The sequence below is a fragment of the Salmo trutta genome, chromosome 30, assembly GCF_901001165.1.
Source record: "Salmo trutta chromosome 30, fSalTru1.1, whole genome shotgun sequence".
Lineage (NCBI taxonomy): Eukaryota > Metazoa > Chordata > Actinopteri > Salmoniformes > Salmonidae > Salmo > Salmo trutta.
Window position 1 is genome coordinate 35,660,826 of NC_042986.1, and position 25,240 is coordinate 35,686,065.

Here is a 25,240-nt window from a genome sequence, read left to right on the forward strand (position 1 = left end):
GGAGCGACCCAGGGATGTGTGCGCTTTGGGGACCTTTAACAGAATGTGACTGGCAGAATGGGTGTTGTATGTGGAGGATGAGGGGCTGCAGTAGATATCTCAGATGGGGGGAGTGAGGCCTAAGAGGGTTTTATAAATAAGCATCAACCAGTGTGTCTTGCAACAGGTATACAGAGATGACCAGTTTACAGAGAAGTATAGAGTGCAGTGACGTGTCCTATAAGGCGCATTGGTGGCAAATCTGATGGCCGAATGGTCAAGAACATCTAGCCGCTCGAGAGCACCCTTACCTGCCGATCTATAAATTACGTCTCTGTATGGGTAGGATGGTCATCTGAATAAGGGTTAGTTTGGCATCTGGGGTGAAAGAGGAGCGATTATGATGGAGGAAACCAGGTCTAGATTTAACCTTAGCTTAGCCTGCAGCTTTGATATGTGCTGAAAGGACAGTGTACCGTCTAGGGCCTAGACACTTGGGAGTGTGCCTAGACTCTAGGTACACTCCCAAGCACTTGTATGAGGTGACTACCTCAAGCTCTAAACCCTGAGAGGAAATAATCACACCGGTGGGGACGTGCGTTTTTAATGTTAATACGCATGACAAAAACACGATTTGGGAGAGGTGTGTGTAATTATTGCCTAATAACTATGTATGAAATGAAATAAATGTCCTAGTTTTATGTCATGCAAACTGAAATATTTTGCAAAATTGTCAATGTTGGTTCAAGCTTTCTCAGATAAACATGCTTAGATGTCAATACTTTCTTTTTTTCTTTAATGATATGTAATGTATTAGTAAAAAAAAAAAACACCCATATATTTCTTCACTTACCAGACCATTTTAGTTGACAAGAGGGCCCACTAGCATGTTATGGAAGGATACAAACCTCTAAAATGGTCGTCACTAGTTACCACAGCCACAAAGTCATAATTCCCGCCCATTTCGACAATTTATCTTCTTAAAATGTGATTTTAAACCAACCTTATGCCTAACCCTAACCTTAAATTATGACCAAAAAGCACATTTTTGTTTTCATTAATTTTTACGATATAGCATTTGTGGCTGTGGTAATAAGTGGAAACCTTCTAAAATACATTAGATTACCCAACCTCATTTTATGGACTTTTGATCTGTGCCCTCTTTCACCAAGCATATGTGAAGTCTTGTGCTTTAACTGACCTTAGACAAAGATGATCTATATCAGTATCTGGAATGTATCTCTGACTCAACTACACTGCAGTATGGGGAAATTTAACCTTTACCCCCGTCTCATGATGAGATGAGCTGGCACCGGAAGTAGGAAGTAACTAGCTAGGAAGTCTTCAAGAATGCATTTTTGCTAATTAGCGCTCAAGCGAGCTACGCGTCGTTTGTGTTTTGATATACCTCGGCGGTCGAGATCCCTATAGGAAGACCAGTCTCCGTGCACCCAATAATTGAAGTGTTGTAGGTGAGTACTGCTAACCGTTGCATAAAGTGAGTTTTATTAGGCCTGTGCTGAAAATTACCAGGTAACTTTGTCACAACAATTGCGCGTTATCCAGCTAGCATGCTAGTTAACTAGCATATTTAGCTATCTACGTCATTATTTCGTGTTTGCAATGTCTGGTCTTTGTCCAAACTTCCAGCTAGCCATCCAGCTACTAGTAATTTATACGTAATATCCAGCCGGATATTTTTAACAGTTGGCTTGTTAGCGACCTTTTTTTGCAAGAAGCACGTGTGCGTCACATTTAGAAGCACATATTTAGGCCCATATGTGAGTAAAATGGTTGCACTGTAGAGCCCTGTAGCTATCTTCATGTTAGGTAGCAGCTATTACAAATTTGTATAATTAGTTAGCCATCATTGATGAAAGGGGGGTAGCTAGTCAGTTGTACAACTCAATGCCTTCAACTGAAATGTGTCTTCCGCATTTAACCAAACCCCTCCTGAATTAGAGGTGCGAGGGCTGCCTTAATCAACACCCACGTCTTCGGCGCCCGGGGAACAGTGAGTTAACTGCCTTGCTCGAGGGCAGAACGACACAGAACACGTTTCTAAGCCAGCTTGACAGGGTGCCTAAAGTTACGATATTTAACTTTCTGGGCGACGATTCTCTACACGGTTGCTTGTTTTGTCACAAACTGAAATTAGACGAACGACACATGTTTAGCAACCAGAAAATAGCGGATCGATTTCTGTGTAACCGATGTGAAATGGCTAGTTAGTTAGCGGTGGTGCGCGCTAATAGCGTTTCAATCGGTGACGTCACTCGCTCTGAGACTTGAAGTAGGGTTTCCCCTTGCGTTGCAAGGGCCGTGGCTCTTGTGGCGCGATGGGTAACGTTGCTTCGGTGGGTGTCAGTTGTTGATGTGTGCAAGGGTCCCTGGTTCGAGCCCGGGTTGGGGCGAAGAGAGGGACGGAACCTACACTGTTACATCTGCATATTGCAAGTAATACAAGTGTAGTCAATTATGTTTATAACTAACCGAAGATAGACCACAGCCTGTCGTTTCCAGTGGGAACAAGCAAAGAAGGGGAATCTAACGAGATCATATTGGCGCGTTCTCGCGTGTATTTGCATATTTCCGTTAGGGGTCTACTCTGTGCATGAACTAAATTCGCCCTTCCACTCCTTAAACACTTTTTTTGGGACTTTGGCAAAGAGTAAAGTCTACAGAACTTATCCCACACTGTTCATAACATATTGGCCCAGCGTCGTCCGGGTTAGGATTTGACCGGGGTAAGCCGTCATTGTAAATAAGAATGTGTTCTTAAAACTTCTCTGGTATCCCACCGAGACAACAGCCAGTGAAATTGCAGGGCGCCAAATTCAAAACAACAAATCTCATAGTAAAAATTCCTCAAACATACAAGTATTATACACCATTTTGATTTCTGATTTCAAAAAGGCTTTACGGCAAAAGCATACCATACAATTATGTTAGGTCAGCGCCTAGTCACAAAAAACCATACAGCCATTTTCCAGCCAAAGAGAGTCACAAAAACCAGAAATTGAGATAAAATTAATCACTAACCTTTGATCATCAGATGGCATTCATAGGACTTCATGTTACACAATACATGTATGTTTTGTTCGATAAAGTTCATATTTATATCCAAAAATCTATTTACATTGGCGCGTTATGTTCAGTAATGTTTTGCCTACAAAACAATCTGTGATATTGCAGAGAGCCGCATTAATTTACAGAAATACTCAACATAAACTTTGATAAAAGATACAAGTGTTATGCATAGAATTAAAGATAAACTTCTCCTTAATGCAACCGCTGTGTCAGATTTCAAAAAAGCTTTACGGTGAAAGCACACCATGCGATAATCTGAGTACAGCGCTCAGCCACCAAAACAAGCCATACGGATACCCGCCATGTTGTGGAGTCAACAAAAGTCAGAAATAGTGTTATAAATATTCACTTACCTTTGACCTTCATCGGAATGCACTCCCAGTAATCCCAGTCCCACAATAAATGTTCGTTTTGTTCAATAAAGTTAATCTTTATGTCCCAAATACCTCCTTTTTGTTTGCGCGTTTAGTTCACTATTCCAAATGCGCGGGCACTAAGTCCAGGCGAAAAGTCCAAAAAGTTCCATTACAGTTTTTAGAAACATGTCAAACGATGTATAGAATCAATCTTTAGGATGTTTTTATCATAAATCTTCAATAATATTCCAACCGGACAATTCCTTTGTCTTTAGAAATGAAAGGGAACGGAGCTCGTGTTCACGGCTGCGCGCGTGACTAAACTAAAGGCTTTTACCTGGGCCATCTGCTTAGAGTGCTCTTATTCGCTCCTCTTTCACAATAGAAGCCTGAAACAACTTCTAAAGACTTGACATCTATTGGAAGCCTTAGGAAGTGCAATCTGACCAAATTTACAATGTATATTGGATAGGCAATCACTTGAAAAACTACAAACCTCAGATTTCCCACTTCCTGGTTGGATTTTTCTGAGGTTTTCGCCTGCCATATGAATTCTGTTATACTCACAGACATCATTCAAACAGTTTTAGGAACTTCAGTGTTTTCTATCCAAATCTACTAATAATATGCATATCTTAGCCTCTGGGCCTGAGTAGCAGGCAGTTTACTCTGGGAACGCTTTTCATCCGAACGTGAAAATACTGCCCCCCCAGCCCAAAGAGGTTAACTGATTAATTAAATAAAGTTAAATAAAAATGAAGTTGTCCATGAACAGCAAGACATAGATGGGGTAGCCTTTTTTTAGAATCTGAGAGGAGACTTACTTTCTCCTCTTTAACATGTAGGCTCAGCATTCCCGAACAGCCCTATTACATGTCAGAATGTTGAAATAAATGTAATTTTAACTAACTTTACCTGTTGTCTGCTGATTTTGTCTGTCAGAGGTAATCTGAGACAAACTATCCACAGGGAACTGTTATTAACCCGAATTTCAGCACGCTGGTCTGTATTTTGGTTTGTATTTACAATACTGATGTAATTCGCACGCGACAAACACCTTGCACAATATGTAAACCATGGCTGGCCTAGCTTAACCAAACCACAGATCGAAAGTTGTCCCACGCGATCAGCTGGCAAATTTCACAATCACTTCCAGCTGATTTGTGTGGGAATGTGCTTTGGTCGACAAAGTTCAGGTACATTCGGCTGAGTACATATTGTGCAGAGTATCAGGATATTAAAAATACAAGTGACAGAATCTACCCTCGGGTGAACAAAAAATATCCACTGGAAAGTCATCTTCACTTCCTACCGCCAAAAGGACCAACAGCATGTTGAACTAGAAAAGTGAAAATATAATTTTATTCAACATTGTCTTGTTGAGACTCTTGCGTCTTTAGGGCGGCTTCTTTCAGACTGAATATAAGTCTGTTTTGGCAAGGCATAGGGCAGGGATGGACAGCAGGCCACTCAGCTTTCCTAGCAGTAGGCCGATCTCTCTTGCTGTCTCTGTTCCATTCACCTTGAAATTATGTGAACTTTTTGTGCCAGCATTAATTCAAGGATAGAATGACCTGATTTAGACTGTCGTGTTCAACTGTCCAAAAGTATGTTTATGGTAATGGGAGATCTTAAAATTTTGTTACGTTTTCAGCCAGCACACTAATAACCTTGAATTGTTGGATAACGGTAGTGTTGTTGATTTCAACAAGGGCGTTACTTTCTTATGTTTTATTTGCTTAATGAACACATTTTTTCTCTCACAGAATCTTATCTGATCAACATGAGTCTACAGTGGACGGCCGTGGCCACATTCCTTTATGCGGAGGTCTTCTTTGTGTTGCTTCTGTGTGTGCCCTTCATCTCCCCCAAGAGGTGAGCCACCCAGTTGAACTGCAGTCAACTGGTCAAAACAAACTGTCTCAATGCACACAGTCTAATTCCACTAGTGCGGTATCTAATTTGCCATTAAAAAACTCCATGTATTTCCTCGATTGCTTAAAAAGATTTGATCACATAACCACTTAATTAGTTGCGATCTTGGCAGGTCTTCTTGCGAAGTGGGAATTGCAAACATTAAACACATATTACCCAATAGCCTTTAGTCAAAATGTGACTTACCTCCCTTGATACTTGGTTGGGTTACACAACAATAATTTTGAATGGAGTGATTATTTCTTGTCGTTCAATAACCTGTTAAATAATATTTTTAAGAAATACGGAGGTTGCCCAGGCTCGGTATAAGATGAGTTGTTTCAAGTCTTGTGTTCACTTTCAAATGTTAAAGGCCCAGTGCTGTCAAAAATGTGACTTGCCTGTGTATATTTCCACACTGAGGTTGGAATAATACTGTGAAATTGGGAAAACTATGTTAATGCCCTTTTAGTGTAAGAGCTGTTTGAAGAAAAAAAACCGCCTGAAATACTTAATTGTTTTGGTGTGATGTAGTTTCGGCCTGCCTGGTGACAGGACCAGCTGGTAAATTAGTTAGCATATCAATAAGAAGTTCCAAACCCCTACCAGTAATGACTAGCTCTGATGGTGGAACAAGCTCCCTCACGACGCCAGGACAGCGGAGTCAATCACCACCTTCCGGAGACACCTGAAACCCCACCTCTTTAAGGAATACCTAGGATAGGATAAAGTAATCCTTCTAACCCCCCCCCCCCCCCCCCCCCCCCCCTAAAAGATTTAGAAGCACTATTGTAAAGTGGTTGTTCCACTCGATATCTTAAGGTGAATGCACCAATTTGTAAGTCGCTCTGGATAAGAGCGTCTGCTAAATGACTTAAATGTAAATGTAGTTTTATGTTTTCCCCTCGCCACTAAGACCATTCCCAGACACAGTCATAGCAAAATTGTTGCTTGAGAAATTTCTCTTTACTAAGAAGAGATTTTTAATTAAACATTTTAATTTAATACGATCACAGGAAGATACTTAATTGTTACCCACAAATGGTTTGATATTAGGATTTTAAAAAACTGCCTAATTTGACCTTAATGAATGTATTTTTGCAGATGGAGTAAGATCTTCAAATCTCGTCTGGTTCAAACTATCGCATATTATGGAAACACCTCCTTCATTGTAGCCATTGCCATTCTAGTTTTCTTACTAATTGGTAAGTGTGTGTTATCTACGGTCTACACCCAAACATATCACATCAACCTTAGTTCACAGGTTTTGATCATTTATTGTTAATTGTGCTCACGATCGCAAATTGTGTAGTGGCTGAGAAAAACCCACACCACTTTAGTCTTCCATAGTTTCCCCATGTTCTTGTCTCTGTTTCTATGTAGATGCGTTCAGGGAGGTGCGAAAGTACAGTGTGACTGAGAAGGTGGACCTGACCAACAACCCAGTGGCTGTAGATCACATTCACATGAAGCTGTTCAGGGCCCAGAGGAATGAGTACATTGCTGGCTTCGCCCTGCTCCTGTGTGTGTGAGTATCCAGGCCTGACCACCTCCTCCCCCGCCTGGAGCACACCAACTGGCTCCAGTTTGTTCTTGTTCTAGAATGGTTTCTGACGTAGGGAGGTTGATGTTTAGCTACTCTGACTTTTCACTAGCACTCCTGGTTTCTTAGTACACAATCACTGTAGGCATCTGTACCTTCTGATTGAATTATGAAATAATGACCTTTACAGTTTAAATAACTGCCATTCATGTTCTTTATAGAATAGCTGGAATCACTTGATAGAAGGACAAAAGACATGAAGATGAAAGCATACGTTCTGTCATCAGCCCAAATGATATGTTTGCCCTTATGCTAGTGATGAGTAGGTGGTGTGTGTATACTTGACTAATCTACTGAGATTGTACAGTAGCTATTGAAGGAATGTCTGGTGGGAGGTGGAGCTAGCTAGCCTGACGGTTTCCATTCACAAGTCTCATCCGAAGTGTAAAGTCTGGTTAACATGATTGGATGAGCATTGTCTGACGTAGTGTATATACAGCACTCTTTTAATGCCTGGTTGTGTCCAGTCTGCATATCTTCTCCATACACGGACCCTGTCATATTCCTCTGAATGGCATGCTATTAATAGACCTTTGAGTGGCTACTACAGCTATTTGTGCTACTACTTTGCTCTACCACTGCTTCCAGGTTTGGGTGTTTGGACTTGTAATCTTTTGGGCAGCTGTGTCTGAGAAACCAAATGACATGTGATCAAGCAACTGGTGATGAGATTTAAATTTAGCCTCTGAATGCCATGCTTGACTGTAGACCTATAGCTCAGGATTCACATTACTAGCTGCCTAGTGTTAACTCACACAGGGTCTGGCCACTTAAATGGCATCAAAGTAACTCATTTATGGTGTTACATAACAGTTCATAGGGACATCAAATATACACTATTTAAACATGTCTGAAACGTCTTCTCCTTTCGTATAGACAACACATGTTAGATTGTTTACAGCATGTTGTTTACAGCATGTTATTTGCATCATGTTAGATTATTTGCAGCATGGTTGGCATTGTTGGACATAAGACTGTTAACACTAGGAAATTGACGTCAAGTGATTTTAATTTAGGAAATTTGCTCACGTATTCCCATGCATAATCCACGCTAGACTTGGGCGGTATCCAGATTTTAATACCATCCTTCTCTCATCCTGGGATTTACGGTATTACCGGCATAGCACACAATGGGGCGTTAAAAATGCAAAAAAATCCAATTGGGCCTCTTACCAGAATGCTAACAAAATTTGGATAAACTAATAGCAAAATCACATAAACACTGTTAGCTGAATGCTAACGAACGAAAACGAACATGACTATTTGCAAAGATGGGCAAATCCAGCTCATACAGTTTTACAAGCGAAAGTGAATGAGAAATTATGAAGCATGCTTTTCTGAAGGAAGAGCAGCATGGGGGGGGGGGGGGGGGGGAGTGAAAATGGCAACTGTACACAGAAAGATCTGTGAATGAGTTGACTTCTGGCCAGGGTTTCCGTTAGACGATAAAGCTGACTTTTAGCCGGGGGAAAATGTACATGTTATGAGGCGTGTTTTACCCTGTTTCAAAGTAGCCAAAATCACACCGTATCTGTGGAGGCAATTATTTTATATCAACTTTCTTTCATTGTCCAGTAGCCAGAGGCACAATCCTAGTCATATTAGCGACCCATACTAGTTGTTGCATATTAGCTCTCCCCTCTTTCTAAATTCCTAACGGGATATTTTCTTCTGTCACATGAAACCGCTCGAATGTGCGGTGCGCTTTTGAAAACTGTTTTTCCGCTAATTGCTTTATGGAAAGAACAATCGCGTGTAGCCTACTGTGTTGTGCACATTGGTGCGCTTATAATGTTGAGAAATAATAATAGTTGATCAACATTTTGAAGCGAAATGTTCTGATCTGTTGCATCATGCTCATTTTGCTTTTCAACAAAAATCTGTTTTTATCCTAGTCCTACTGGTTGTATGAATCTGGGATCTATCTTCCTACAACTGTCCCAGAGTCTGTTTGGAATAGGCTATTTCTTTCTCCACAAGCTGACCAATAGAATAGGTCATCTTTTCTACTATGAGGTATTGTAGATCGACATAGGCTAGTGATTTTGCAGTTTGTTACTCGTCTTGTTTGCTGAGGAAAAGTAAATGTGGACAGTTATTCTAACGTCTTCAAAGTGCGCATCAGAATTAGGTAGAATGAGTGCGCATCGTTCCATCCTGGCAAAGGCTGGCAAACGCTGGCTGGCTGGCAAACGCTGGCTGGCTGGCAAACGCTGGCTGGCTGGCAAACGCTGGCTGGCTGGCTGGCAAACGCTGGCTGGCAAACGCTGGCTGGCTGGCAAACGCTGGCTGGCAAACGCTGGCTGGCTGGCTGGCAAACGCTGGCTGGCAAACGCTGGCTGGCTGGCTGGCAAACGCTGGCTGGCAAACGCTGGCTGGCTGGCAAACGCTGGCTGGCAAACGCTGGCTGGCTGGCTGGCAAACGCTGGCTGGCAAACGCTGGCTGGCTGGCAAACGCTGGCTGGCTGGCAAACGCTGGCTGGCTGGCAAACGCTGGCTGGCTGGCTGGCAAACGCTGGCTGGCAAACGCTGGCTGGCTGGCAAACGCTGGCTGGCAAACGCTGGCTGGCTGGCTGGCAAACGCTGGCTGGCAAACGCTGGCTGGCTGGCCGGCAAAGGCCGGCCGGCAAACGCCGGCCGGCCGGCTGGCAGGCAAACGCTGGCTGAGGGTTAGGGTTAATGAAATGGACTATGTAGTTGCAAAGTAGCTAAAAAGTGGTAATTAGTTAAAGTTGTCCGTGATGAGATTCAAATTTGCAACCTTTGCTTGTTACACGACCACCCATCCACCCCGACCAACCACCCTACTTTTGTTTTTGCCTTAAGTAACCATCATTCTTATGTAACCATACCAACCATAACCTAGCATACTCATTTCACTGTCCAGGATTACTGTGTTACGTCTAGTCGTTGAGATCAGGCTGGTTATAGGAATAACATGGTATGCACAATGATGCATTACGTAAGGTCTTAAATATGTCACAATTTGATTTATTTGAAATTCATGACTAGTTCAGATTGACAGGGTTTATATTTCGGATTTGTTTCAAGTATGAAATTGAGGTAAATATGTTTACCACATTGCCATTGGTTAATTGACTAGACAGACATTTTTCTGGTCAACTGTTCCTAGAAGTGTGATGCGCTTTCACAAAGTAATGTGCTGTAATTTTATCTTGGGTACTGTATGACCTTTTCAATAAGACTGGGGCCCATCACTCACATAAATGTCTTATCATCCGATACCATTAAATGCTGCCATTTACCTCATCATGATTCCTTGGATACTACTGAAACTACATGAAATGTGCAAATCTTGGGCCTAAGCCATGGTTGTCTTGTAAAGGTGATTGCAATTTCTAATGCATTTTTGAATATGTTCACATTTTAAACGTGACTTGTTTGCTAACTCCCCAGATTTCTATACTGCATGTAATGTGTTGTGTATTTGTATGCTGATGTCACAATCTATTTCCATGTAAATGGACCAAGTATACTGTATTGTACATCTAAACTGTTTTGAAACACTCTTAAAAGTTTGAAATTAGTCAGTGACCCTTTAACCCCTTCCCATGCATGTCCAGGTTGCTGAGGCGACTGGCAACCCTGCTCTCTCAGCAGGCCACTTTGATGGCTTCCAACGAGGCCTTCAAGAAGCAAGCCGAGGGGGCTAGTGATGCTGCCAGGAAGTACATGGAGGAGAATGAGGAGCTGCAGGCGGTGAGCTGGGGTTGGGTGCTGTACAGGACACTGTTGTGCTTCTGATGTCAATCGTGACCTTTACAGGAGTTTTGGCTTTCTCTGTAAGGACATCCTTAGATATGAGGTAAATGCCTGCACGTGATTTATGTGGAACAGGATGTCATCCTACGCTTACTAAAGTCTTGTGGCAGTGGTTTACTGTTTGAGTTTCCAACATTCCTCAGAGCTAGGTGTTGCAAGCAGAACAATATGTGCAAGTTTCATTTAACCAGCGTTCTGCTGCTGTTCCTTTGACAGCCACAGGGGGGCAACACTGTACTTCAAGCAGTTAACAATTTAAACAGCTTCATCGTCACCTGATACACAATCAGTGTTTATTTGAATCAGTCTAAGAGATTAGCAAAAAACTAACTAGCTTGACAGGTTTGTATTTTACATCATAATTATTTAGTTTTTTACCAACCATTATCCCAATTGCTATGATAAGTCCCTTGTTATTGCCATATTAAGTGTTTGAGATGAGAAACAGTATGCTAGTGGAATTAGGTTACTTGAATGTCACAATATAGGACTAGTGTGTACTCCTCTGCTGAAGTTTTTGTGCTCGGATGTTCTGCTAGATCAGAACTGCTACTTTTCTGAGGTTTCTCTTCGCAGCTCACTTTATTATAGGGATTAGGCCCAGCCCGTATAATATTAACAAACTACTAGTGTTTGGAAAAGGCTTAATTTACTCCAATGCATTTATAAACACTTGGAATATTTTCCTACCAAAGAGTATTGAATTAGAGTGAGCAAACATATATTCTCGTCCTTCTATGGGCTGAGTGTTTGAGTTTAGATTTAAGCAACAAACTGGGTTCATTTGGTAAATAAGCACTGTGGCTGAAGCTTGTAATGCACCTCAACTACGGAGGGGACAATGTAATCATTCAAAATATGGATCTCGGGTCTGCAGAAGGTCACCATGCATGTGGATGCTCCACAAGCCAAGGGCCTGAATATGCCATCATTATTTATGACCAGCAAATGGGTGTAATGCTCTGAAGAGTGGAATCATAAGCCAGATAAAATACAGCACTGCAGCAATGTGGGGATGGAAATACTTATGTTTAGATAGATGGAGAGGTTTTATTTACACAAATTTGGCCTGCCAGCAAATTGGCTCCAAGTGAAATTAATTCTGGAAGTCTCTTCCCAAATATTCCTACGCATAATACAGACATGATTGTATACAAATGTAAGCAAGGTTTGAAATGATTGTTTTAGTCAAATATTATCAATCAAATGTATTTATAAAGCCCTTTTTTACATCAGCTGATGTCAAGGTGCTATACGGAAACCCAGCCTAAAACGGCAAGCAATGCAGATGTAGACGCACGGTGGAAAAACTCCCTAGGAAGAAACCTAGAGGAACCAGGCTCTGAGGGGTGGCCAGTCCTCTTCTGGCTGTGCCGGGTGGAGATTAGAAACCTAGAGAGGAACCAGGCTCTGAGGGGTGGCCAGTCCTCTTCTGGCTGTGCCGGGTGGTTATTATAAGCATACATGGCCAAGATGTTCAAACGTTCATAGATGACCAGCAGGGTCAAATAATAATCGGTGGTTATAGAGGGTGCAACAGGTCAGCACCTCGGGAGTAAATGTCAGTTGGCTTTTCATAACCGATCATTCATGGTTAGACAGGTTTCTTGTGGTCTATTTGTAGTCTACAAATTACTAATAATTATTTTCTGTCCCCCTGACCATCCTCTCAATAATAATTGGCCCGCGGCTGAATGTAGCTGATGATCCCTGTTTACAGTAAAGAAAACTAAATTGCAGTGTAGCTTACATAAGATAAAGTTGAACACAATTTTCAAGTTATTTATTAATCTATTTTATCCCTCACTGAGGCCAGAGGCTTTAAATGTATTGTGACTAGCTCGTCCTCAGAAGGCCCAGCCATTGCTAACCCTGAAATGCACTGTATGTCCTTTAAACCTCTGGGCTCCCTCTACCCAATCACTGAGTAATGGCTGTCCATATTGCTATTGATTCCCTGCACTACCTATCTGAGCCAGACTGACTAACCCAGCTATTGATCTATTTAAGCAATAAGGCCCGAGGTGGTGTGGTATATGGACAATATACCACGGCTAAGGGCTGTTCTTATGTGCAACGCAGAGTGCCTGGATACAGCCCTTAGCCGTGGTATATTGGCGACGTACCAGAAACACCTGAGGTGCCTTGTTGCGTAAATAAACTGGCTACCAATGTAATTAGAATTTTTTTTTTTTTTTTTTTGCCATACCTGTGGTATACGGTCTGATATACCACAGCTTTCAGCCAATCAGCATTCAGGGCTCGTACCACCCAGTTTCTAAACTAGAATATCTTCTGTAGTGTAGCTTACTAAAGTGGACTCCAACTGGGGGATATGGAGATGTTTCTACTCGTTGATCTAACCAAGCTTGTGTATGAGGCTCCTTGCTATGAATGTACAATCTGAGCTACAACTAGACTAGCTACATGTTTTGTTTTCACTTGCGTCATCAAACAGAAACACTGTAACGGCTTGATTTATTTTACAGCACGCAGCATTTCTCAGCCTAGATTAGTACATTCTGTCTGGTCTTAGAATCTGTCTGTAAGGAACATCACAAATCCTCTGCCCTAGTTACAAGGTCTGCTCCCCCGTAGGGGAAAATCCTAGCCCAGATCTGTCTGATATTATTTAGACATAAAGCTTTTCTCCTGTTAGACCTAGAGTTGGGACACTTCAAATGGCAGTCCTTAATCAGGTCCTAGTGACATTAGTGACAGGTCCTAATGTCCCTCTAGGACATGGATTCTGTGTTCCTGGTGGTGTGTGTGTGTGTGTGTGTGTGTGTGTGTGTGTGTGTGTGTGTGTGTGTGTATAGCGTTTTATCAGTGTGTTTTGGTTTGAGGTATCAGATGGCCTTGAAATATATTTTTAATGATTTGTACCAATGCGTCATGTAAATTACTTTGAACGTTTTGGTTTGGCCATTGCAGGTTTGACACCTGTTAGCCGCAGCGGCAATCCTTCTAAATGGCAACTTTTTTTGCGTGTTTGTATTTTTGTATATTAAATATATATAAAAAAAATATTTAAAAAAAAAATGGTATAAAAGATACTGCAAACTCACACAATTATTTAAGTATTTTTTTTTAAATACTACCCACTCGGATATAAGCACTGGTGCTCTAGCCTACAGTGCGGGTAGGCTAGCCTACATTATGAGATTATTATGGCCAAATGAGCTCAATTTGTATTTGTCAAATTGCAGCCAAGCATGTTTATTTATTTATTTTTATTTCACCTTTATTTAACCAGGTAGGCAAGTTGAGAACAAGTTCTCATTTACAATTGCGACCTGGCCAAGATAAAGCAAAGCAGTTCGACAACATACAAAAACACAGAGTTACACATGGAGTAAAACAACATACAATCAATGATGCAGTAGGAAAAAAAAAATGAAAAAAAATAAAATAATAATATGTCACCAGAATAAGACCCTCGATATTTATTGGTGCGTCAAGCTCAACTTGCACATTCACCACTCTGAAGTTAATCATAATTGATTTAATCTGTAGCCTTAAATTGCATGCTTTCTCAAGTCTTAGTGGGAGGACCACACATGTCATCGTGTGACTTCAAGTTGACTTTGCCCATTAACAGCATTTCCACCGCCATTTTTCCCATAATAATTTTACCGACACAAAGATCCCACCTTGTCAAGCGTATTTTGTTCCCATCATGCCTGACATGACTATTTTTATCTGACTTGTACTTTACTTGCATTAAAGGGCTGGGTGGGAACCTGGTTTGTATCGTTATCTATCTCCAGTTTTAGCTGGTGAAGAGCCAATGTCTTCAGCAAATAACATCACAATCCGTTCCCTGGTTTTTGGCCAGCATATCAGGAAATTGACCTAATCAAATGTATGTTGTTGCTTAAGACTGTGATACACCTCAGATATGAGTGGTGTGGTGGATGATTCTGTGGAAGAAGGTTTTGAGTCATTGCTGCAATCCAAGAGGATCTGGGCCAAGACCAGCAGCTGGGTGGTGGGCTTGGTATGAACACCTGTTCTGAGGCTGTTGGCTGGATGGAACCAGTCACACTAGCAGGTCACACTAGCTTTATGTAGGCTAATGGTCATTAGGGCTGTGACGGCAACAATTATCGCAATATTTTTTCCATGGCAAAAATGAAAAACAAAGCAGACCAAACACATTTGTTTTGTCACATGACTTGGATTTTAACATTTTAATTGAAAGCTATTTCATCAAACTGTCCCCTCAGATGGTCCAGCACCATCCTCAGACAATCCCTTTCATTTTTGGTCTAATTTTAGTTTCTGGTTAAGGTTCAAATCCAGGTTATGTGTTTCGGTTAATCGTGTCACAGGGCCCTAGTCGTCATACCTGTACGTGCTGGGAAGCATGGGTCTGAGCTAGTAGAGGTTTAGGTAAGGGCCATAGACTATGTAGAATACTGACTTACCTAAAACCCACAGTGAAAAGCAGATGGCGACCTGCTTACAGGTGGAGTACTTAAGCTGTTGGACTCTTGTATGGCTCAATTACCCATGCTTTTTACCTTCCTTTCAGTATGAAATGGTTTCACAGAGCTTCTTGTAATTCATCAATAAGACTCAATGTAACCCACAATGAGTCTAAATGTCATACTTTCCTAGAACATTTTTTTTTTTTACACTGAACAAAAATATCAACACAACATGTAAAGTATTGGTCCCATGAGCTGAAATAAAAGATCCCAGAAATGTTCCATACGCACAAAAAGCTTATTTCTCTCATTCTTTACTCATTTGTTTACATCTCTATTCATGAGCATTTCTCCTTTGCCAATATAATCCATCCACCTGACAGGTGTGGCATATCAAAAATCTGATTAAACAGCATGTTTTGTGCTGGGGAACATAAAAGACCCCTCTAAAATGTGCAGTTTTGTCACACAATGACAGATGTTTTGAGGGAGCGTGCAATTTGACATTCATGCAGTCAGCATGCAATCAGAGCTTTTGCCAGAGAATTGAATGTTAATTTCTCTACCATAAGCCAATGTCGTTTTACAGAATTTGGCAGTACATCCAACCGGCCTCACAACTGCAGACCATGTGTATGGTGTCGTGTGGTTGAGTGGTTTGCTGATGTTAACCATTGTGAACAGAGTGCCCCATGGTGGGGTTATGGTATGGGCAGGCATAAGCTACGGACAAGGAAAACAATTGCATTTTATCAATGGCAATTTGAATGCACAGCGATGCCGTGACGAGATCCTGAGGCTTATTGTTGTGCCCTTCATCTACTTTCATCACCTCATGTTTCAGCATATGCACAACCGGCCCCATGTCGCAAAGATCTGTACACAATTCCTGGAAGCTGAAAATGTCCCTGTTCTTCTTTTATGGCCTAATGAATACTTTTCAATTGACTAATTTCCTTATGAACTGTAACTCAGCAAAAATATTTTTAAATTGTTGCATGTTGCGTTTTTTTAGTTTTGTATAGTCAGCTATCCACAACCCGTAATCAGGGGTTAAAGAAAATTCTTAATTTTTCTTGTCAGAAACTAAAGGATGCTGGCATCGCTGTCCCAGAAGTGGGCAAGAAGCCATCTGGAGTTGGCGTGCAGGAGGAGAACAAGACGCTGAAGGCAGAGGTGCGCTCTCTGAAGGATGAGCTGGAAGCAACAAAGAAAGGTGACTTAAATTATTTTATTTTTTTAAACGTATGTTTTTTTTTTTTTTTACCTCTAGTAGAGGTTCTCTTTACCAAATGGTGATGGCTGGATGAAAATGGGGTGAGAACCCCAAAAATGTAATTTGATCATCAGTGAAATGTACAGTGGTCTGCCCTCTTGTCCTGACTGTATTGTTTGTGTGCCCCCAGTCCTCCTCAAGTCTGACGGTGACGTGAAGGCAATGAAGAAGCAGGCTGAGAACCTGACTGTGGAGTATGACCGCCTACTCAACGAACATTCCAAGCTGCAGGTCCGTACTGGGAACATGTGTACACACACAACCACACCAGGGTTTCTGTTAGCTGGTAATAGCCAGCTTTTGCAATAATAATAATAATAATAATAATAATAATAATAATAATTCATTTTTTTGAAAAGCCGATAAATAAAATTGGTGCCGGCCAATTGTCTGGGAGAAGAAAAAAATCAAACAATGCTTTTCACCCAATTTATTGATGGAAATACATTGACTGGTCATGCTTATTGGTATATAGGTAAATTTGCATAATTTAGTGGAATTAAATTGCCACGTGTACAGGTATATTCGTTATGTGTCTTTATTATCACACGATTTAAGATGGATACAGAGCCTTTGCGTGGAAAATCTGTCAGGCAGCACGAGAGCTGCTGCAGCCTTTTGTGGTGCCTTCAAGACTGTCCCAGAGTCTGTTTGGAATAGGCTATTTCTTTCTCCACAAGCTCACCAATAGAATAGGTCATCTTTTCTACTATGAGGTATTGTAGATCGACATAGGCTAGTGATTTTGCAGTTTGTTACTCGTCTTGTTTGCTGAGGAAAAGTAAATGTGGACAGTTATTCTAACGTCTTCAAAGTGCGCATCAGAATTAGGTAGAAGGAGCGCGCATCGTTCCATCCTGTACTTACATGTTCTGTTAATGACTTACCATAATATAAATGGGATTTCTGTTATTCTGAGCGGGTGGATGGAGCGGGTGAGCGGGTGGATTATTCGGAGCGGGTGGATGGATGTCCTAATCAGGTTACACATCCAATGTATATGGGTCCGGTACATTTCTAAAACGTCCGGTAAACTTAAAATGTTCTGCGCCACATTTTTTATCACATTTTCTGACACAGACACTGATCTGTGCAAAACTGCTACAATCAGGTAACGATCTCATTGAGTAACAATGGATGTCATCATGTATACGTGCTGGGAAGCATTGATCTGAGCTAGTTTAGGACACACCCTATCACAGTATCAGTCATTGTACATGTTGTAATGATTAATGGTGTTTCTTAGTGCACTCTACTGCACACACATACAGTATGTCTGTAATACGAGCTGCTGATTAGAGGAGTAATGATATCACAACCATACAGGAAGGCATGACCACTAAAGACCTGTCAATGGTCACGGAGACAGATGTTTGTGTTGTGAACTCTTGAACCTAGAGTGCTGCACCAAGACACTTCACTAACCCTACATCATGTTGTGGCCATTCAAGTCCCACGGGTATATTGACCTGAGCGGTGACTAATAGCTTATAAATGCTGAACATATCCCAGTCCCACCTCTAAACAGTGTGTGGGGTTTTCTCATGGCTGATGCTTGAGCAATAGTCTTATGATAAAATGAACACTTCCCACTTTTACTGGCAGGGGAGTCAGTCGGATATCTTGCAAAAAAATTAAAAGGAAGACACTTACTCTTCTGCAACGAACATGTCTCATGAAGACGTTTGACAAGTTGAAGAAGCCTAAAATTCTACCAGGCGTTCAAGACTTAAAAGACATGTTACATTTCTACCACTCGGGGACATATGCCACAGCTTCTTGAATGACCTCCCACATGCGCTGCATTGTCGTGTCTCTTGTTTTAGTTTTTTTATTTATTTGCTGTCACTTGAGGCTCCAGACATGATGTCAGCAGGCAGGTGGTCTGGTACACGTGTGGCGTACATGGCTACTTAATGTTTGGATCCGTGGGTTTTGGATCCCCTCTGAGCTCGTTGCACCTGATCACATGGGGCTACTCTGGTATCAGGGACTTTATTTCCCTGGCACAAGGCTCCTGGCACAAGGCCTTTACCCTGCTGCTTTAGCCTGCCCACTTCTTTCAAATGTAAACAGGAGAAAACCCTTTTATGTTTAGACCGTTTTCATTCACTGGCCAGTGGCCAGATGTTCGTGTAACCTATACACAAAGGCTAAATCATGTTACTTATTTAGACCAGAGGTCACGTCGGCTATCAGCTCTCAGGGTAAGCAGTGAGGAGAGACGTGCTGTAATTTGAGATTGGCCTTTCAGTAAGACAAGGAACTAAAGGTTAACCTATATAAAAACTGGAGCTTTTACTGCCTTATCTGTAACGTTGTAAATCCTTGTGTGGACGTTTTTAGGTAGGTTAACCTTCAGGTCCTTGTATTACTGAAAGGCCATTTGATTATCAGAAAATGCCTATTTTCAATTATATAATAAACTGTGCCAATGAAGTGGTTGACTTGTTTAAATTACAAAATGGACTGTACTAGGGTTGCACATTTTGGGGAATATTTAGAGCTCGAAACTTTCCGTGGGAATTAACGAGAATATATTGGAATTAACAGAAATATCTGAAAATTAATACCATTTAAATGTAGATGTTTTTTGCATTGGGTATATTTACCATATATGTTAACATAAACCTTTTTACCAAAAAAAAATGTAGTTACGAATTCAACTTTAATTGAGTTGATTCTTCACATGGGACGATTTCACTGAACAACAAAAGAAAGGGAATATTGAATGATCCATTGCATCTCCCAAAAAGGTTTTCAACATCTGTAAAGTGATAGTCTAGAAACTAAAGCTTTGGTTGTCTTCCTCTCAGGCTTCCATGTCTTCTCCCTGGACCTCCTCAATGTCCACCTCTTGAACATCAGACTCTGAGGCCTCATCTTCACTGTCACTTTCCAGCCTTGTTGAGGATGGCTCGTTGTCAGGCTCAAAAAGCCTCACATTTGCACAGATGGCCACCAATTTTTCAACCCTTATATTGGTCAGCCTGTTGCGTGCTTTGGTGTGTGTGCTCCCAAACAAGAACCAGTTGCGCTCTGAGGCGGCTGATGTTGGTGGGATTTGGAGGATGATGGAGGCAACAGGGGAAAGAGCCTCAGATCCACAGTCCCTTCCACCAGGTGGCTGATGAGATATGTTGGCACGACTGCCATATTGCATCTCCATCCCAAAGCCCTTGCTTGGAAGTGTACTTCGCCAGACTGCCAAGAACCTTGCTCTCATCCAGGCCAAGGTGGCGAGACATGGTAGTGATGACACCATAGGCCTTGCTGATCTCTGCACCAGACAGGATGCTCTTGCCAGCATACTTGGGGTCCAACGTACGCTGCGGCGTGTATGGGCTTCAGGCAGAAGTCTTCATGCTTTTTGATGTGTTTCAGAACTGCTGTTTCCTCTGCTTGGAGCAACAGTGAAGTGGGCAGGGCAGTACGGATTTCTTCTCTTACATCTGCAAGCAGAGTCTGAACATCAGACAGGATGGCATTGTCTCCCTCAATCCGTGCAATGGCTACTGCTATAGGTTTCAGGAGTTTCAGGCTTCTTACCACTCTCTCCCAAAATACATCATCCAGGAGGATCCTCTTGATGGGGCTGTCCATATCAGCAGACTGTGATATGGCCATTTCTTGGAGAGACTCCTTCCCCTCCAGGAGACTGTCAAACATGACGACAACACCACCCCAACGGGTGTTGCTGGGCAGCTTCAATGTGGTGCTCTTATTCTTCTCACTTTGCTTGGTGAGGTAGATCGCTGCTATGACCCTTCACCTACCTAACTATTTCCTTGGCTCTCTTGTAGAGTGTATCCATGGTTTTCAGTGCCATGATGTCATTGATGAGCAGATTCAATGCATTCACCTGGAATAGAAGTAGAGGGACTTTTGTCAGAGGTTGCTTGATGTGAGCGCTGAAGGAACTTCATGCACTTGGCCAGATTATGCATCTTTGTTGCATTCTTCACATATGTAGTGTAGTCTGTAGCTCAGAAGGTGTAGTAGTGTGGGCTCAATAGCATCGCATTAGTGTGCAAGATCTTGAGAATCAGCTGCACGTGATGGAAGAGTGCACTGCACACCTACAATTGCCTTAAGTGTATCCCACACAAAAAAGGTTCACTGTTGTAAACTTACTTTTTTTTTATTATGAATTTAAGCAAAATTCCTGGGCTAAACTTCCCATGGAAAATTTCCTCGGAAAATTCAACCCTAGACTGTACTATGTTTTTACATTCTATTTAATGCTTTCAGTTTATGTATAAATGAACAGCTTTAGTTAGTCATTGTGTTTTTATACTGAACACAAATATAAACCCGACATGTAAAGTGTTGGTACCAGTTGGTAAAATGTTTAATACGCACAAAAAGCTTTTCTCTCAATTCTGTGCACAAATTTGTTTACTTACTTGTTAGTCATAATTTCTCATTTGCCAAGATAATCCATCCACCATACAGGTGTGGCATATCACATGCTGATTAAACAGCATGATCATTACACAGGTGCACCTTGTGCTGGGGACAATAAAAGGGCACTCTAAAATGTGCAGTTTTGTCACACAACACAATGCAATGCCACAGATGTCAAGTGTTGAGGGAGTGTGCAATTGGCATGCTGACTGCAGGAATGTCCACCACAGCTGTTGCCAGAGAATTTAATGTTAATTTCTCAACAATATACCTCTAGTATGTACAACCGCAGAGCATGTGTAACCCCGTCAACCCAGGACCTTCTTCACCTGTGGGATCGTCTAAGACCAGGCACCTGGACAGCTGATGCAACTGTGGGTTTGCACAGCCGAAGAATTTCTGCACAAATTGGCTGAAACTGTCTCAGGGAAGCTCATCTGCATGCATGTCGTCTTGACCTGACTGCAGTTGTCGTCGTAACCGACTTCAGTGGGCAAATGTTCTCCTTTCTTGGCCACTGGCACGCTGGAGAAGTGTGCTCTTCACTAATAAACCCTGGTTTCAACTGTACCGGTCAGATGGCAGTGTGCATGGTGTTGTGTGGGCAAGCGGTTTGCTGATGTCAGCGTTGTGAACCGAGTGCCCCATGGTGGTGTTGGGGTTATGGTATGGGCAGGCATAAGTTATGGACAACGCACACAACTGCATTTTATCGGTGGCAATTTCAATGCACAGCAATACTGTGACGAGATCCTGAGGCCCGTTGTCTTGCCCTTCATCCACTGCCATCACCTCATGTTTCACCATAATGCATGGCCGTTCCCATGTCGCAAGGATCTGTACACAATTCCTGGAAGCTGAATGTAATTTCTTATATGGCCTGCATACTCACCAGACGTCACCCATTGAGCATGTTTGGGATGCTCTGGATCGACATGTACGACAGTGTACCAGTTCTTGCAACTTCGCACAGCCATTGAAGAGGAGTGGGGCAACATTCCACAGGCCACAATCAACAGCCTGATAAACTCTATGTGAAGGAGATGTCACGCTGCCTGGGGCAAATGGTCACACCAGATACTTACTGGTTTCTGATCCACGTCCATACCTTTTTTTTTTTTTTTTTTTTTACATTTTATTTTTAAAGCATCTGTGACCAACAGATGCATATCTGTATTCCCAGTTGTGAAATCCATAGATTAGGGCCTAATTTATTTCCTTATGAACTGTAACTCAGCGAAGTCTTTGAAATTGTTGCTTTTATTTTTGTTCAGTTTATGAATCATTTTTCTGAATCCCTTTTCTACAGGCAAGCAGTGATGCTCAATCGCAGGACAAAAAGTCCAACTGATCGGGAGAGGAGTGTTGACGTGCTCGTACCATCCACCGTCAATAACAGCCACCCACCACTGCTTTACACAGGATGTCACTAGGTGCTGAATGTGCAGACCTGCTGGAGGAGGATTTGGTTTATCTGCCTTCAAAGCCTCGCTACTCTGTTGTGGCGCACAATGGATAGCAATGTTTTTGTATGGTTTGCCTCCATTTGTGAAACCACCATGTACTTTATATCTGTACTTAGCCGTTTTCATTCCATTTGAAATTAAATGAACAAATTGCACATCTGAACAGATGATCCTCTGCCTCTTTGTATTTGAGAAGGCTATGTCCCCTGTTGGAAGTCTGATTTTACTACTTTAGTTGTTCAACCAATGTATCTATTCTGAGGGGACCAGGTAACAGTTGTCCATGTCACATTTGTTCAGATATCTGAAAGAAAATATGTAGTTGCGAGTCACCTTTGAACTTACTGTAAGGTGTGGTTTAACATCTTATTCCATGAATGTCACAATTCCTATTTGTCAATTCTTCATTCTTGTTTTAAATATAATCTGTGTGTTGCCTGTTACTCAGTAGGCCTATGAGGCAGACCCTACTGTCATTAAGGGCATCCTATTGCACTGTGCTTTGTATTGTATGGGTGGGAATCTGCATATGCTTCTTTGATGGAAAGCAGTTCATTTTCACTCCAGTAATTAGGCCCATTTCATACTTTTGGCTGAACAAATCTGTGATTTAGCATATCTTGTGTTCTCTGAAGCCCTTATCCTCTTGCTTTGTTTGAAAATTAATAAGTTCCTTTTACCTCGTCTGACTGCACACTTCTGTATCGGAGAAGTGTCTCAGGCACATGTGACGAACTTGTACCACTCAAATCACTAAGCCTGCATAACCTGATATGAGACGAGCTATATTGGAATGTAGGGCTTCATGGTGTCCTTCCATTTGTAGTCAGTTTGCCTCTAATCCCATTGGTTGAGTTGGCATTTAAAACACGGTTCAGTCTTTCAAATGTTATTAGACACGATGTAGTCTTTAAATTCTGATATTTGAAAGCATGTTGGAAATGTGTTTATTAAACTTCTTTGCGATCTCACACCCTGTCTTTTCTTTCCTGTTTACCCACTTCCTGATCACAGAATGGTCTATTTGGAGTGCTTCACCCACTGAGAAATGGTCATTGACAATTTAATTGGAGGGAAAATTTTCTAAACTGCATAACAAGCTTTCCCTGCCTGTAGATCCAATTTGAACAGTGAGGGCTGTAAATAAATCCCTCATTAAGCAGCAACCTAAAGAATTGTGGAACTTGTCAGTTTATTAAATAGTCAACTGGCCTTTCACCAGGTGACAGTGGAATATATAGCCTGGTAACCTGCTGAAATGAGTGCTTTGGGTTATCTGAGGAATTACACCATGAATTGTTGCACCAGGTAAAAATAGGGACTTGTAGAAATTCACTGTCATGGCAACGCTGACCTTTAGGGCAGATGGTAACCTGTCGGGGTCTGTCTAGAAATTCTTAGTTTGTGGTGATATTAACATGCCTAAGAATAGGCATGAGTACACTTTTCATCCATGTTTATATGTAATATCAGAGTTTAGTTACCTTCACTTTTGTGTCATTTACAAGGTTGCCAAGCAGGCCTAGTACTCGAGGTAAAGGTTCTATGTATTTGACGATTCTTTTGCTTTCATCTGTTTTCTTGTGGGCGAGGGGTTTGTTTTGTTGAACTATTTACAGTAGGTGATAGATGCCTGTAAGCCATCTGATTTTACACGCCACTTGTGATATTCAGACACTGGTGATATTCATACCTTAGTCCAAGGGCTATTGAAATTCATTCTCAAAAGATGAGTCTCACAGGTTTTGCAGATATTGTCATTGACTCTTGACGTTATTAATTCTATTATATAATCTCATTTGGTGGCCTTAAACGAGATGTCATTTAACTGACCTATTTTTGCATGCTGACTTTCTCACAAAAACTGCATTTACACATCGTATGATCTGTCCTTTCAAGAAATGTTAGCTAATTATGTCACATCAACGTTTTCCCCTTACCTTGGAGGGAAGGAGTTTGCTGTTTCATTATAACTAAATGTATTTTCTTTGATTACAGGGTCCATGTTTGCAGTCAACTACATGTATGAACATGGTCAATGCTGTTGATGTGTAATGCAAAATAAATATATTTCTCAACAATGTCTGGCAAGAACTAGGTTTGGTCATTTACAATAAGTTTGTCCACAATGTGCCCCACATGCTGTATGTGTAAATCATTGAATTGAGTTGTTCATCTATTGCTCTCTTACTAAGTTATAAATGACTAAATATGGATGCACAAATGGTTAGGCTTTTGCAAATCAGGTTTCTTCATGACAGATTTTTGTTCTAGAACAGCCTCTCACAGAGACATAGATTTTTGTTCTAGAACAGCCTCTCACAGAGACATATATTATTGTTCTAGAACAGCCTCTCACAGACAGGTTTGTGTTCTAAAACAGCCTCTCACAGAGACATAGATTTATGTTCTAAAACAGCCTCTCACAGAGACAGATTTGTGTTCTAGAACAGCCTCTCACAGAGACAGATTTGTGTTCTAGAACAGCCTCTGACAGAGAGATTTGTGTTCTAGAACAGCCTCTCACAGAGACATAGATTTGTGTTCTAGAACAGCCTCTCACAGAGACAGATTTGTGTTCTAGAACAGCCTCTCACAGAGACAGATTTGTGTTCTAGAACAGCCTTTCACAGAGACAGATTTGTGTTCTAGAACAGCCTCTCACAGAGACAGATTTGTGTTCTAAAACAGCCTCTCACAGACAGATTTGTGTTCTAGAACAGCCTCTCACAGAGACATAGATTTGTGTTCTAGAACAGCTTCTCACAGAGACATAGATTTGTGTTCTAGAACAGCCTCTCACAGAGACATAGATTTGTGTTCTAGAACAGCCTCTCACAGAGACATAGATTTGTGTTCTAGAACAGCCTCTCACAGAGACGGATTTGTGTTCTAGAACAGCCTCTCACAGAGACAGATTTGTGTTCTAGAAC

The 25,240-nt window shown here is 41.5% G+C and overlaps 1 protein-coding gene across 1 annotated transcript; it reads left to right on the forward strand.

Annotated features, from left to right (window-relative positions):
- Window positions 1-1,302: 1,302 nt before the first annotated feature.
- On the forward strand, window positions 1,303-24,390 carry bcap31 (B cell receptor associated protein 31). Its single transcript, XM_029723974.1, has 8 exons — window positions 1,303-1,451; window positions 5,192-5,300; window positions 6,444-6,544; window positions 6,723-6,867; window positions 10,527-10,662; window positions 16,242-16,374; window positions 16,565-16,665; window positions 22,151-24,390. The coding sequence occupies exons 2-8, from the start codon at window positions 5,209-5,211 to the stop codon at window positions 22,190-22,192; spliced, it is 750 nt and encodes a 249-aa protein (XP_029579834.1). The 5' UTR covers window positions 1,303-1,451; window positions 5,192-5,208; the 3' UTR covers window positions 22,193-24,390.
- Window positions 24,391-25,240: the final 850 nt, after the last annotated feature.